Genomic DNA, 15,987 nt, shown 5'->3' with positions numbered 1-15,987 from the left:
GCATCATCAGGCATTTTTTTTCCAACTTGTATACCCATCTGCAACCAACTACATTTTCATTTTCAGGCAACTTTACTGGTGAAAACACTTTGTGCTCCTGCAAAGACATATTCATTTAACAATATAATCTCTCAGCGGTTGGAAAGCAGACACAGGAGAGAGTAATTGTCTTCTTGGTCCCTGGAGGGTCTTGGTTGTATTGTTTGTGGGACATCAAGGAGAGAGGACACAGCCGCCTGGCATTTCTGTGTTGTGTCTGGATAGTGCTCTTCCCTCTAGGCATCAACTGCCCTTGTGGTGGCCATCAGAGAGAAATAAAGCAATGGCCCTTCCGTTGCGCTTAAGTGCAGTTTCTGTGATCTTACTTACTTAAGAGACTTAGAACTGCAAGAACTGGAAGGGACCCTATGGATCATCGAGTTCAGCCCTTCTCAAAGAGGCTCAGTGGGGAACTGAACTCCCAGCCTGAGCTCCTCGGCCAGAGACCTCAACCACTATGCTATCTAGCTAGACATGCTGAACTGTGACCAGAAACTGAACTATACTGAGGAACTTTGCAACCAAAAATTGAATGCTTGAGTTTGCTTTCCACCTCCCAGTTCTTGCCTCCATTCCCTTTTTTTCTGTGCCTTTAAGACTTTAAAGGACTATTTCGTTTCTGACATTTGTAAGCTGCTCTAGAACATTTTTTAAATAACAGCAGAGTAAGAACACTTTATATAAATAAATGTATAAGGACATGGCTTAGGTTCTTCTAAGTTTGCTTGTTAGATACAGGCGCACGATCAATGAGCATCTTCTAATCCAGCCAAGCTTTCCTCAGTGCTCCTATAATATCCCACCCGTTTTCTCATTCCTGACACAGCTTAGTGATCACATTACAACCTTCCAAGTGAGCACAGCTTGCTGCGGTCCTGTTTGCTGCATCTCAGGATTAGCAAGGGGAGTCAGAGCTAATACACTGAATCCCAGGATTAAGGGTGGCAAATTAGCAGCTTTTGCAAGGGGGGGAAATTCTACTTTTTTGGATCAAAGGCCTACAAAATGTATTATTAATCCATTTCCATGATTCATCTTGGGAAGGAAGATGCTTTTCAAGAGGGGAGGGGAAGGGAAAACCACAGACGCAGGATGAGTTACATCCAAATAGATCGCTGGGGATTATCTGAGATGCACATGAGCAGTTTACAAGAGGATTGACTCTCCAGCTCCCGAGAAAGCTGGTTCGAAATAAGCAGTATGAACCAACGGCAAGCCCCTATTTCTAAACACTTGTTCTTTTAATTGAGAACTTGCTTCCAATAAAGACTAACTCCAGGGTAGCTAAATAAGAAGGTGTGTGTGTGGATATATATATATATACATGGATCACAGCTGCACTGAAATTACTCCCTCGCTGCAGTGTGTCCAAATTAGAAAGATGGTGTTCTCCCCTGATACCTCAGAGCTTCATGCCATCTCTCTCCAGAACTTGGAAAACTTCCCTTTTGGACTACAATTCCCAGACCCCCCTGTCCCTTTTTGCTCTCACAGGCCAACCAATTCTTGTTCTCTTATGCTCTCTCAATCTCTCTCATTCTCTCCCCTCCCCCCCAAAAAAACCACAGAGATTGTGGTACACCCGAAGAAACGCAGCTCAGCATCTATGCCACCTCCTCCACTGCCATGATGGGGACACCGGCATCTCACAAGGGTGAGGATGAATTTTTGCCCCAATGTTCAGCAGTGAGCTTCAGAGATCATTCTGGATTTGAAAGGTGAGCGTACCCGCAACTCTGTAAGATATTTAGGCAGATTCATGGATGATAAAACTATCAATGGTTAATAGCAGGGTTTAGAATCAGAGTGGGTTTGATTTCAATCAAATCGGTTTAAATCACAGTTTGAGTCACTGCAGGGTGGATGAAAATCAGTAACTTAAAAAAAATTCCCAAGTTCAGACTATGGGCTAAATTTAGGTCTGGAGACGGTAGTAGTTAGGTGCTATTGCACTTGGGGGCCTCCGTTGTGGGCTTCCCAGAGGCACTGGATTGGCCACCATTATGCTGGATTGAAGAGGCATTCAGTCTGAACTGGCATGGTTTTTTATGCTATGCACCTGCGTTTCCATTTAAATCAAGGAAAACAGTGGGTGCCTATACGACATTACATAGAAACTGCAGCAGAAAGGGAGAAGCATTTAGTTTAGCTCAGAGGATTCACTGAACAGATGAAGAAGATCAATTAAACAGAAGAGGAAACAGAGGAAGAGGAGAAGGAAAGATGGGAGTACATCACCTGATAACCTTGGGAATTGTTCTGGATCCCAAAAAGAGGCACACCGGGATCCACACACGTTGTAAGAGTCGAGTCTGAATAGAAAGAAGAACATGCAGAAAGGCGAGGAGTGGTTAATTGGGCCTGAGTTACCCCTCTTTCCCTGCCCAGGGAACTTCTCAGATCACCCTTTACAGTCCTAGCATTGAGCCGAAGCAATTGAATTCAAGGTATAAATACGAATTTTGGGGAGAACATCCTTGAGGAGCGAGTGCAGGAACATCAGCCCAGCCCAGCCCCAGAATGAATTTTAGTTTCAGTAAGGGTGAGATTTTTCTGAAGGCGTGGGCAGGCGTGGACACCACTCTCACTGGCGGGTGATTTTCAGGGCAACAGTTACTACCAGTATCTCCCACACCCCCGGTTTTCTTACCTATGCAGCTTGGCTGCGTTCCACTCCACGTCCCATCGGATTGGCAGAACCTTCGAGCTGAGCCCACTAGGACGAGTGGAGGCAAACAGGAATACGAGACAGAAGACCGGTAGGTAAAGCCCCTGTCTTCGCGCCTCCCTCCAGCTGGAATTCCTGGGTCGCCGCAGAAAATGGCTGCAAAAGAGCAGTTGGGTTACTTTGGGGAGGGCGGGGGGCTCCTTCACTTGGGCAAATTCTCCTGAATCCGAAGTCATCCCCACATATGAGGACTGTGATTTTTAAAAGAGGAAATACTTCAGCATGGGTGGAGGATGTGTGCTGGTTGCCTTCCACAAGCTTCTGTCTTGCTGTCGATTAGGGTTTAATTAATTTCCATCTTCACACCATTTCCTGGCAGGCCGACTGAAGGAGAACAGAAGGCAAGCTTCTAGTTTTCACTTCTGCTTTTGCTTATATTTAAAACATCTGCCATTCCGAAGGCGAATCACTCTGAAGCGATTCTGGGTGGAACAGCAACATTTGGTTATTTTACAGCAGGTGGGGATTAGGTGCACCAACATAAGATGCTCCTTTGTGTTTTTGTTTTTATATCCGTTCCATAAATGCCAATGGGGAAAAAAAGGAACCACACCTTAAAACCCATGTTGACCACAATGCCTTGTTTAGAAAGAAAGAAATGCATGCAGTAACAGTGTAGGATTTTAGCCACTGAAACTCCCTCTGAACCTGAACCATCCAAAACTGCCTTAACTGCATACAGTTGCCTTTAGAGAAGGGTTTAAACATTTTGGGATCTCCAAACCCGTCACGGGCATCAAAAACAAGATTTGGAAAGGGCTTGGCAAACATGGCCAGCTGATGCTTCTTCTTGTTGGAGGAACAAGTCATTTCTCCCTGGCTTCCTGTTCACTTAAGACCTGGACCTCATTGAGCACCATGAATAAGCCTGTCACCTTTTCTGGGGCCTGAATTATGTTGGGGAGGCAGCAAAATAATCTCATTGACAAGAGAGCCACTTGGTGGGTTTGCAAGCATCTGGCCATGAAGTGGCACATGTCCTGCCCCTTCACAGCTTCTGCTTTTGTCTACAACATAGCCCGGTGGTCTTGCTTACGAAAACATTGGGGGAGTTCTCCGCTCCAGGTCCCATTCCCTTCGCAGGTGAGGACGGCAGGCAGGGAAAGCTGGTATCCTTCCAGACAGGTGTAGCTCACGCTTGAGCCCCAGCTGAAATCCGATCCGACCACTTTTCCATTCGGGATCGCTTGTGGAGGTTTACAGATGATAGCTGGAGGGAAGGAAGGCTTATTAAATCCCAGGTCATGATTAAGGGGCGCTTAGAAAAGTTGCTTTTTTAAAACTACAAGATTCCTACTGGGGGTTTCTGCAAGCTGCAGCTTTTCTATATTCGGCAATGAAAGATGAATGGTACCCAGTTGTTCCTCTCCCTAAATTTGGACCAGAGAATGGAATGATTCCAGAGTAGCATCCTGATTGATTGATTGAGAAGACGTCTGCTTTCTCACTCCCAAATAGAATCACTCAAAGAGGCTAACAAAGAGTAAGAATCACTGTTTCATTTCATTTATTTGTTTATAAGTAAGCATTTCAGCAAGAAAGTGGAATGAAGATGCTATCGGTAGTCTATCCACACATTTCTATTCCCTCTTGGAAGGAGATCATTCTAATCCAGTGGTCCCCAACCTTGGGCCTCCAGATGTTCTTAGACTTCAACTCCGAGAAATCCTGGCCAGCAGAGGTAGCGGTGAAGGCTTCTGGGAGTTGTAGTTCAAGAACATCTGGAGGCCCAAGGTTGGGGACCACTGTTCTAATCCATTCCCCATGTGGTGACCTGCACAGCCATGCTGAATTATTGAGGGTTGGGAATGTTTTTCTCTTGTTTGGATTGCAACTCCTAGAATCCTCTAGCCAGGAGGCCAAGTTCAGGGATTCTGAGAGCTTCAGTCCAAAAAAAAGGTTTGAAGGTCTCTTAAGTTAACCCCCTTTACAAAATGCCTGTAAACAACTCTATTAGCCTGTTACAAATGACATTATTTGGAAAGTCTTAGATTATACCGCAGTACCCCCTTATCCGCAGGATCAGTATCCACTGATTCACAGTCAGAAAATATTAAAAACATTGAAAGAAAAAAATCCTAAAAATATGTCTCTCTAGAGATGAAGTTATTAGAACGGGACACGAGAGGGAGCCAGAGACCATGCAATGTACAGCGCTCACTAGAGAAATATATTCCCATGATGTCATTACCAGAACCGGCTATTAGAGGGAGCCAGAGGACATGCTAGGTATAGTATTTGCTATAATCCATGTTTTCCAGCATCTGCTAGGGATGGGCTTGGAACCAATCCCATGCAGATGGGGGAGCCTACTGTACCGCCAGGTTCACTGTGTGTTTGAAAAGGAAATCCTTCCAACGGTCCTACCTTTACAGACTGGTTTTGTGCCATTCCAGGTCCGGTCCTTTGTGCAGATCAAAGCCGAGGCCCTGTCTGACTCCATCATGTAGCCAGGCATGCATTGAAATGCCACTGTCTTATTGTGGGTGAAGTCACTGCCCAGTCGAATGCCATTGGCTGGCACCCCGGGATCCCCGCAGTTGATCACTAGAAGAGGGATGAAGGGAAAAGAAAGAGAGACATTAGGTTTTCCAGCATTCCTCAGAAGCTGAGTTGCAAACCTGGCCTCTAAATAATTAGAAATAGGAACGTGACAAATATTTTCCAAAGTCTATTATGATCCAAAGTGGATCATTATTCTTATAATACAGATTGTTATTGCTCTTTTGCATTGGAAATCCCTTGTGTTTTGCATTTAAAATCATGCATTTTGTGCAGAACACAATTCTTTTGTTCAAAATACAAGGCAATATCAAGTTTCTTGTTGGACAAAAACACCTACATAGTTTTGTAAAAATCCCCTGATGGAAAAAAAAATACATAGAAAATTTTCTGAGCCTGCCCATCAAGAATATAATCTTTGAATATTTTTCGTCTTACCCCTAGGAACAAAGAATGGGAAGATTTACATCCCTCCTGATCATTTTTCCCCCAAGCAGTTCATGTTCTTTCCCAGCAGTGCCTTGCTGAATGTCCCCCTTCTGTCCTCAAGCTACTCACCTGTACATTCTGGCGTGGTCCCTGTCCAGGTTCCGTTGACAGTACAATGCCTGCTGAGCACCCCAGTGGAGTAATAGCCCTCCCGACACTTGTAGATGATGGAGCTGGAGAACACTAGACCGTCATTAAATATCACTTTGGCGTTGCTGGGAGTCCCAGGGTTTCCGCACGATATAACTGCAGCGAAGGAAGGAAGCAGATATCACTAACAAAACCATGTTATTAACGTATGTCAGCTGCTTATATTGAGCCAGAACACTGGTCTGTCTAGCGCTGTCTATCTCGGGTTGAAAAAAGTCACCATTTTGAACTGCAGCTATTGGACTTGAACTTCAAAGTTATTGCCCAGTAGCAATGCCGGGGGGGGGGGGGAGATTCTCCAGGTCTGACACTCTTGGGGAAAGCTGGGTTTTTCACATCTCCTGGGAGTATCACCGATACCTTACCTTGAGAATTCACGTATTTGTGAGGGAAATTTGGAGAAATAAAAGTACAACCAAAAGAATGTGTATGTTTCAAAATGTGAAGAGCTGAGCAGTTGGGGGGAAAGAAGCAGCACAAAGACTTGAGTCTTGCTTTTAGTGTTGGGATAATATTCTCCACCAGACCTGAGGTTGCTTTAAGGGGGAAGAGGCCAAGCCATTTGGCATATACAGAAATGTCCTTGAACAGAAGGAAATGCCTGGGGGTTATGAGGAGCAAGTGCCAAGGGGATGCCTGAGATCATTTGTTCACTCTGCCCAATGGAAGGCAGAGTTGAACAGACTGAGCCCTGGATGGTGGCATTGGACGCATCAACTGCTGGCCCTTTAGAGACGCAGCCTTTTTTGTTTTGCTTCTTTGCCATTTGGTGCAGGACGAGAGTACAGTGTGCTGAGATTTGCATCCAAACGAATCCACTTCTTTAAGAGAAGCTACACTTTAATAGATGTTATGGATTTTTTAAAAAAGAAAAATCTATTTCCCGGCTGGAGGTTCTCTGCTGAAGGATGTTTGGTTTTGGAGTGATGGTGGACATGAACTGAAACACTAAAGCACTGTAGCGCTAAATTCCACTGCACAGAACAAACAGACCTAAAGTAAGCCCTGCTTTCACGAGAGACAAAAAGTCACAGAAAGATACCCTTCAAAATCATTGACTGAAGGGAGACAAACTCCCTGTTGTTTGGATGGTGAGAAAGAAACATGAATCACATCAGGGCATAACCTGATACTTTCACCTGAAGAAATGATCTGTCTGCATAAATCCTGATTCTAAAATCCTGCCTAAACATTGATTGCACATTGAAATCATATGTGCATGTAAGCAGAGTTTTAAAAAAACTACCTTTTAGGGTGATAACTGAAAATTCCCAAAGCCATGCTAACGCGTGGGGGAAGGGATTCTTGGATTTACTGTGCAAAATAAAAAGGTTTCCAAATACTTTTAACCACAAGCAAGAATACAGGAAATGCTGGGACCTCCTCCCACTCCAGAAAACCCCAGCACATTTTGTGGGGCCCGTGCAGTAAAGAGCTCCAGTTCCTTGCAGCGTGTGCATCCTCCATCAAGAGCTATGTTTTATTCCGACGCTTCGATGACCTGGGCCGATCAACCGTTTCCCTGCTTCCTTCAGATAAAAAATGACTAATGATCTCCCTTCCATCTTTCTGGTGAAATTCTTCTAAGATGCCGACATATTTCTTGATTCAGCAGGAAGGCCTTTCATAGGCTTTACGGCCGTATCTTGGTGCTAAGAAGTGTTGGCATTAAAACTCTTATTTCCCTCCAGGTAAAATTCTATAAGCTGCCTTCTCCAGAACAGGTGGCTTTTACAGACCCCTGGATTGTCATATTTAGAAGAGTTTCCGCTTCTACAAAGAGGCCGAGATAAAATTTCCCTTTATCTTCACAATCAAATGTATTTATTAAAGAGGCCGTCGCCCCCAGGACTATGAGACCCGCCTTGCCACCTTATCCTTATTCTGGATTAATGACCCCAGGCTCCCGTTTACAATTTTCTTGTAATAGAATAAAAGCCCTCCAATCGCTCCCTAGCGAGATACTATAACCTGTTTGCTGGAATCCAATCTCGGATCAAGATGCAGTAGAAATCCCCCGGCATCCTCTAAAGGACCAGGCAATTTCACACTGCGTTTAAATTAAAGAATAACTCACATTTGGGGTCATGATGCAAAAGTATGTGGGGGGGGGAGAACAGTGACTGAACCTTCACAGCCACTGTAAAGGTGCCTGCGTTGGCCTGATCTGAACATGACACGGTACGACGTCAGTCAATTAAACCGGAACATGGAAACATTGATTTAAAATTAGACTTTCTCAGTATGAGGTTGCCTTCTCTTTTGCCACCTTTTGGTTCATTTTTATACACAAAAAGTCGCCTGGAAATCTGGAGGAGGAAGGGTGATGGAAACCAACGAGGAAAAAGGGCAGCAGTAGCTTTTGAAGGGGTGGAGTATGTGCGGCCTTTCAGATGTTACTGTTTCTCAAAGAGGCACTCTGGTCATCACATTGGGTTGGGATTTGGGGGAGATTATGTTCTGGGCCCATCTGAACCATGAAACCGCCTGGGTGACTGGTGGAGGGGTTTCCAGTCACTGTCCTTGTGTCTGATCTACTTCTTAGGGTTGCTGGGATGACAAACGTCCAAGGAAAGGCTCTTTGGAGGAAAGACGAAGTATAATTATAACTCCCATTAAGCCCTTGCCAGGAGAGCTAATGGGGGAGGATTATGGGGATTCTAGTCTAACAAGATCAGGAAAGCCAGATTTTCTCCAGTTTTATATCTATTAGAACATATTTGTGAAATATCATGGTATCTCTTCGCTTCCTGCTGTACACCATTTGGTCTGCTCAGAGAGAAGTCAGGTTTCCTGCTCAGACACTGTTTGGTCTCCTGCTCAGACAGAAGTCTTGTCTCCTGCTCTGATGGGACATTCATTTGCTTGGTTTTTCCTCTCTATTTTTGCAGTTTCATTTTAATGCCTGTTTCTATTTTAAAACTCGCTGGAAATTAAAGCCAAATGAAGCCTGACACTTCCGTGTGGAAAGTAGGTCTCAGAGACATGCGGCAGCCTGCACTGCATAAAACAAGAGGCGCAAACATAGCAGACTTCTAATACATGGCAATTAATTAACTGGCTTTATTTCAAATCATTTGTGGCCTTTGAAATATTGATTGGGTTTTTTTTTAAAAAAGAAAACCCCCTTTCCCCTGTGAATTTTTATGATAATAGGGAGAATAAGAGGCTTTTCACATTACTAATCCCACAAGAGGGTAAGTGTTGTTTTCATTACCAAACAATCTAGAAAAATCTGGAAAAAATCTTTTGCTCTTGCTATAGGATGGTGACTCAGAGGTAGGGGGTCATTTATGCAGATGTGGGACCAGGTCAGTAGCATCCTATTCCCTGAAAAATCACACATCTGTGACTGAAAGGTTTTGAGGTTTATCAAGTGTAGGAGAAAAGCAGAATTTTGAGGTTTTTCCACCTATGCCTGGGCCTGTTTAATTTACTAGACTGCAAGAGGGTTTTGCCTTTTAAAGAGGGCGCAGCATTCCACTGTACTTTCCAACCTCTCAAAATGTTACGAATCGGTAGCAGAATTGGTAATAGACAACAATGGGATTGGAGAGACAGAAAGGCTGGGCCAATGGAAGCACTACTGGGGTGCAAGAGGATTGTTGAGCTGTAAACGATTCTTGACCTGTGCAAGATAATTGTCCAGAGGGCAGGGTGCTCCATGAAGAGAAAAAAAAAACTGCAAAGGGGTGCTTGAATTAATAAGTCACCAGAAGAGGGACTGATAAATAACAAACAGCCAGCAGGAATCAGAAGGAAACAGTTGTAGAAGTTGTAGAAACGATAAAGCAATTTCAAGTGAAGAACCCTGAAGTTGCCAAAACCTATTAAGAGGAGGACTGCGATCCTTGCTTGGTGGGACACTTCAAAAAACATCAACAAGATGCCCGTCTTTGGCCCGGCCCCCAGCTGTAGAGGATGTTTGATTGTGTGTATGCATGTGTATATTTGTGTGAAGGCATGTATTGATGTGATTTACAGTGGACTCAAAAAGGCATGTATCGATGTGATTTACAGAGGACTCAAAAATAAACTAATAGCCCTAGAAATCCACTTGGTTTCCATGACATTCTTTCTCCGATCTACCACCCTTCTCTAAGGAACCTTAGAGAATTTGTGACACAGTTTTTCAAGAGGGAAAGCTGACTGCCAGCCATTTCTAGCCCAACCAGTCCTGGAAGGATTCTGAGTTTTCCTCTCTTCGTCTAAGGAGACATTTAGGATGTCATGGAGAAGCATGCTCACTCTGCTCTGTCTTCTTGCTGAGCTGGTTTTGTAGTTATGATGGCTTCTGTTGCCTCTGTGGGATCCTTTCTAAAATGTGAACCCTCCCATTTTTTGTGCGGTGCATTCGTCGCCATGAATAGATGCAATTGTTAGGGGAGCTTGGCAGTTCCAATATTGGTTTAGCCAGCAAAATCATTCTTATGTTTGCAATCTGTTTCAGAATGCATGGGATACAAATTGGTTTGCCCTTAGCTGCTATGAGATTAATATTTCTCTGCCAATTATCCGAGAGCGTATGCCAGTGATTTGAAAAAAAGGAACAAATACAGACACAAATAAGGCACCTAATAATCCAAGCCAACTACAAGTTAGCAATCTACACTTTGGTTGCACACCTCAAACCAAAGCCAAAGGTAACACTTTAATGAATACTTGTTTTACTTCAAAAAAAACAAAAACAAAAACACCCCACATGCAACAGTCTTTCGTTTCTCTCTTTGAATCTGGAAGATGCGAACAACAACCTGTGAGTCTCTAACCACTGCTCCACACTGCTCACCGAATTCTGGATATTGTGTGGTCCACCCAGGTACTTTAGATTTATAAGGCAAGAAAAACGCAGATAGGCTTTTGCCAAGGAGCTCTGGGGGAGAATTAGAGGAAAGAGGGAGTGACCAGTCCAGGTGGACACAGTGAGTCTCATGGCTGAGGAAGGATTTGAACCCAGGCCTTCCAGTTTTAGTTCTAGCCCAACACTCTAAACACTTTAGCAGATATTTCAGCTGAAATACTTACGGACTGTTGCAACACAAATGTTTTGTGCAGTAAATGCAGGCGAAATACATATGCAAATAGACTCACACTTTCATTGGGGCAAATCTGCCCCATATTTCTTTCTGTTTTTGTTCTGCATCAAGTTGCAAGAGTTTGGTGTGGTCCCCCCCCCATGCATTGAACTACATAGACATTTTTGTGCATTTTTCCTAATGTATATTTAAGTATACTGTACTTACGCTCTAATTTATGTGTAGTGGATAGAGTGATGGACTAGGGCTCTGGAGAACAGGTCCAAATCTCCACTCAGCCATGGGAACTCGCAGGGGGATTGGAGTTGGTAGAACCACTCCTTAAATGCCATATTTATCTTGAAAGTCCTGTCAGGGTCTGTATAAGTCGGTTTCGACTTGACGGCACATAACACACATGCTCTAATTTATGCATTCTCCCCCAGAGATGGAAGGGTGTATTTATTTCATGCACATCTTCTCCACTACTCAAGTCTTTCAATTATGCACCTCCTCCCCTTATCATTTTCCTCTGTGCTCATAGTTTATGCACACTTGGCCTTTCCCAAACTCCCAAAGAACGGGTGGTTCTTCCTGCAATGAGGTGCAAAAGAGGCTTCTATCAAGACCATCACAAGCAATGGAATTCTCTCCAGCCTTTCTTACTGCAGCTCATAAAGAAACAGGGATTTAACAATACTATCACGAGACACCAGATTTCTGGGTTGTTTAAATCAGACCATGTTTTAAGAGACAAGATGCAGAACGTTGGACTCCATGGCTGGAAGGCCACTGCTTTTTACGCCACACATGAAGCGGAATCGCGGAAGCTACAGACGCTAACTGATGAGGTGCTGGTCTTGAGACCAGACATACAATCAACCTGCAATCAGCAGTGGTCAATTACTCACAGCAGCTTCCACTAATTTCCTGCCACAAATAGTGAAAAGCAATAGGATTCTGGTCAATAATTTGCATGACTCTTCCAACGGCATCATTCTCTGATTTAGAATGGCCCTGAGTGGCAGGCCTCAAAATACCATCTCCTTTCTCTCTCCAAGTCCTGAAAATAAAAGCACTCGCAATCTACCCATCAGTGTGAATTACCTTCTGTCCCCTGATCTATGTGCACCTAACATTAAAGGATCTGCAGGCATAATATTCCAATTATTCATAAAGCTGTGATTAAAAAGCCCTGCTTGGGATCTGTCTTCCTGGTTGCTTTTGAACTTGACAAGTTATTTACCCAGGGATTAATATATTTCACCCCTCCCTACAGTGAAAAAAAGAGAAAGTTAACCAAAATTATGATTTTTCAAGGGGAAGAATCAAATCCTTCTGATACCAGAATATTAATAAATGGGGCATGCCATCTTTTCATTCCTTGGTTGCACTGGTTTGGAATAAATTTCCAGCTCATTTGCAAACCTGGCTTTTCTGATCAGCCAAAGGAATGCGCAAACATGTTTGGGCCTCTTTGCACGCTGTTTTCCTGCCTCTTTTAACATTTTTGTAGTTTTCACTGATTGATTTTCAAACACTTCTGTAACAGCAACCGCCTGAAAATGATGCCCCCAAGTTCATCATGCTGGATTACCTGTATTTCCGCTCCTCCTTTTCTTCTCATAATAGCAAACCAAAAGTTTTTTTTAAAAGGAGAAATCTATATATGAATGTTTATGAGACATCTAACAGGACACTTAATGCAAATGAGTCTAGCATGAGAAAGGGGAGAGAAAGGCAAAGAATTTGTTTCTGCTCTATTTCTTCCCACCTACATGAACCAACAGTGGGGCGGATTAACTGCACAGAAGAGACCTTTCAGCTGCTTCTGGGGCCTTGCTTGGAAATGTCCACTGTTCTTAAATAATCATTATGTGCTGTCAAGTCAGTTCTGACCTATGGCGAACCTTTTCCGGGTTTTCTAGGTGGAGAATACTCAGAAGTAGAGAAGTATTCTCTACTGGGAAAGTAGAGTAGACCTTTAGGCCAAAATCCTGTTGAGTGAATTACGCCTGGGTAAGTGTAATGAGGTCACCAGCAGGGGGAGACTGCCGGTAATTCAAGAATTCCTGCTTTGATCTCAGGGTTTGCCCAGCTCTCTTGCAACTTATCCACTGTAAGTCTTGTGGGTGTGTTGGGTGACCTTCATACTGAAACACTGTCACTAATATCATCTGAGATGAAAGGCTGGTAATTAAAGAGTTCCTGCTTTGGTCCCAGCAGTTGCCTAACTTGCCTGCAATAAGACTGATGGTGGGTGAGTTGCAGGTGACTCTGGAGAGCCATAAGATGACTGCAGGAACTCTTCATGACCAGCAAGTTCCTTTGGTAATTTTAGCATACAAGTGGCTTCATCACATTGGAAAACTCAATGTAATCACTTCTAATCATTTTCTGTTTTTCCAGAAGGGGGTGGCATTCCTTGGAGCAAGACTGGTGTGTATCCATGGAAGATGCCCCCTCCCAGGTCCTCCCAAATGGCTCATTCTTATTCAAAGAGCCTCTAAAAACCTCTGCACCACGCCACCTGCTGTTCTCATCTCTGTTCCACCTGGAAGAGGAGGATGAAACCTGCCTCACAGTTTCTGCACCAGCTGCTGAAATGGCAGAAGCTGGAGCAAGACCCAGAAGTATAGGACAATAGTCAATTTTAGCTTAGGGTTGGCAGACAGAAGAGGCTGGCGAAAGTGACTCAAAGAATTACAATAAGACCCCTGTATGAGCGTTGGTTCCAATACCCCTGCAGATGCTGAAAACGGCAGATAATAGCCAACACTATACATAGCATGGAAAAACTTTTAAAATCCAGAACAGCATTTTCACATGTATTACTAGAAGTGGCCACTAGAGGCAGCCAGAGACCATACTATGTATTCTTCAATAATAATGCATAGCATCGTATCTGGCTCCATCTAATACCTGATTTTAGTTTCTTTCTTTTAATATTTTCAGACTGTGGATAAGTGAAACTAGGGGTACCAATCCTGCAGATACAGAGGTCCTCCTGTATTCCCACTTGTGACTTGACCCGGCCTGCTCCTTGTATGAGACACACATTTATGGTGACTTGCTAAGCTCACCCACCTTCGCATTCTGGCTGAGTGCCGCTCCATGTTCCATTAGCTTGACATACTCTTTGGAGTGAGCCCCGGAGGGTGTAGCCTGGCTCACAGCTGAACGAGACTGTACTGTCCACTCCTAGATCGTTGCCACTGTGCCGAATGCCATGAGAAGGGATTCCTGGATCACCGCACAGTCCCCGGACGGTTCCTGCCCAAAGGAAAACAGGAGCCTTGTCGTTTGCCAAGCTTGGAAGTAATCAGTGACAAACCACTTGCCTCTGCAAGTCTCTGGCTGCAGAGCCCAAGGTTGGGGGTTTGATTCCCCCCACGGGGCCTCCTTGACAGGGGCTCCACTCCCATCATCCATAGGGTCCCTTCCAGCTCTGCAGTTCTATTATTATTATTGCAAATGGGCTAATGTGTGAAGAATACAAATTCTCTTTCTGGTCTGTAATTTGACATTTTGATAGTTGAATTCCCAGAGCAGTGTTGCATTGGGTTAGGGAGTTGAGCAGAATGCACACCATGTATGGAAATGACATTCAGTGTGAAAATACTCTTGGTTAGCTCTGGGTACAGTCTTAGCCAGATGTAAGCAGAAGCCACTGCTGCCACTGTTCGGGAATATTTCTGTTCCCCCCACCCGACCCCATCAGCTTAGGCTCCCAGCTCTGTTCTCCTTCCAACTGAAAATGACAAGGTGCTTCATTGCCACCTGTTGCTCCTGCCGAGATGGAACGGCTGGCTTCGGTCGGGCACCCAGTGGAGAAACAGACACTGCAATGAGCCACTGAGTCCTTTGCTCTCGGAGTTAAGAGGAAGGTGAGCCAGCCCACGAGGCCAAGGGATGGCTCGACAGCTGGAACAGCGCTGGACCCTGCTCTCCTACAGCAGCCAGTCTGTCCTTGACTCCCCCCCCTCTAAACAGCTTTGTAGACACAGAGACAGCCCTCAGTCTGGGGTGGCCAGGAAAGCTGCAAAGCCTCCTTCATCCCTGTTCCTTTTAACAGGACCCGTGGGGGGATGGAATCGACCCACCCACATAAAACGGGCAAAAGTCTACTGCTGGCTTATAGCTTTGACCCCTGCAGTTCTGAATGGCCTGTGTCGGATGCAAACATCTATTGTGAACTTTTTGGGAAAAAAAAACATTGCAATGAATGACTTGCTTATAAGCAAAGGAGAAAAATATCCTCTCATGTACAAATCTGGGGAAGCAAACCGAAGGTGCCTCACCATCCCCCACCGAACTCCTAAACAGAGAGGCAGAGCCGTTTGCTTTCTGTTTTAACCCCTCAAATCACGGCTTAGTTGTCACAAGAGGACATGTTGATCCATTTGCTTTACATGTGGGATGAGTGAACTATAACTTTCTCTGAGGACCGGCTCTACTATTAGACAAGAGTAAGACAACTGCTGCAGATGACAGACGCTGGGGGGAAGCAGCAGCGAAGGAAAAGCTCCCTAGCTGTTCCTTTCAGTCCCTAGCCATTCCTCTCTCTTAGAAGATTAAATAATATGTCTCACAAAAGCTATTCGGCACCCCCAAAAGTGGTTTGTTTTACTCGGGGGCTTAAGAGGGCCCTCACCCCTTTGTGGTTGTTAAAATAAGATCCCGCTATCACGCCGTCGCCTTCTCTGTACGGAATGCACTATCTTCTCCCCTTGTCTCAGGCGGCAGAATGTCTTAGGCAGCCCTGCCTTCCACATCGGCCGCCTGAATTAGGACCACGCTCAGTAAGCGGAGCTGTTGCATGGGGCCGTAAGTGGGTTGGGGCATTCAGGGAACTGCAGTCCAAAAAAGTAACTTTTCTGTGCTCTAACAAGGGAACAGGCTCTGCCAAGCTACAAGTGTAGGATATTTTGACATCCAAAGATATAGGCAGATGGAGGAAAGATCCTTCCATGCGGCATTTGAGAGCTTGGTAAAGTCCTTCATGAACACTGTGGAATTTGCTGCTATGAGACAGAGCAATAGCAATTAGCTTATTTGTCTTAA

The 15,987-nt window shown here is 44.5% G+C and overlaps 1 protein-coding gene and 1 long non-coding RNA gene across 5 annotated transcripts in view; one reads left to right on the top strand and one right to left on the bottom strand.

The window, feature by feature from the left end:
• Nucleotides 1–15,987, bottom strand: part of CSMD2 (CUB and Sushi multiple domains 2) — a 533,934-nt gene that overhangs the window by 14,435 nt on the left and 503,512 nt on the right. For all 4 annotated transcript variants that reach the window (XM_078379919.1, XM_078379918.1, XM_020800093.3 and 1 more), the window contains 6 exons: nucleotides 14,011–14,196; nucleotides 5,828–6,004; nucleotides 5,135–5,314; nucleotides 3,804–3,977; nucleotides 2,690–2,863; nucleotides 2,278–2,351 (listed from right to left, as the gene is read on the bottom strand). In XM_078379919.1, coding sequence (XP_078236045.1) covers nucleotides 2,278–2,351; nucleotides 2,690–2,863; nucleotides 3,804–3,977; nucleotides 5,135–5,314; nucleotides 5,828–6,004; nucleotides 14,011–14,196 — 965 coding nt within the window. The remainder of the gene's footprint in view (nucleotides 1–2,277; nucleotides 2,352–2,689; nucleotides 2,864–3,803; nucleotides 3,978–5,134; nucleotides 5,315–5,827; nucleotides 6,005–14,010; nucleotides 14,197–15,987) is intronic.
• Nucleotides 1,621–5,851, top strand: LOC144584238 (uncharacterized). Its single transcript, XR_013538365.1, has 4 exons — nucleotides 1,621–1,757; nucleotides 2,698–2,798; nucleotides 3,786–3,850; nucleotides 5,714–5,851. It is a non-coding gene; the product is annotated as an uncharacterized LOC144584238 (long non-coding RNA).

Source organism: Pogona vitticeps, chromosome 9 (assembly GCF_051106095.1).
Source record: "Pogona vitticeps strain Pit_001003342236 chromosome 9, PviZW2.1, whole genome shotgun sequence".
Taxonomy (NCBI): domain Eukaryota; kingdom Metazoa; phylum Chordata; class Lepidosauria; order Squamata; family Agamidae; genus Pogona; species Pogona vitticeps.
This window is presented reverse-complemented; position numbering and strand designations above follow the sequence as displayed.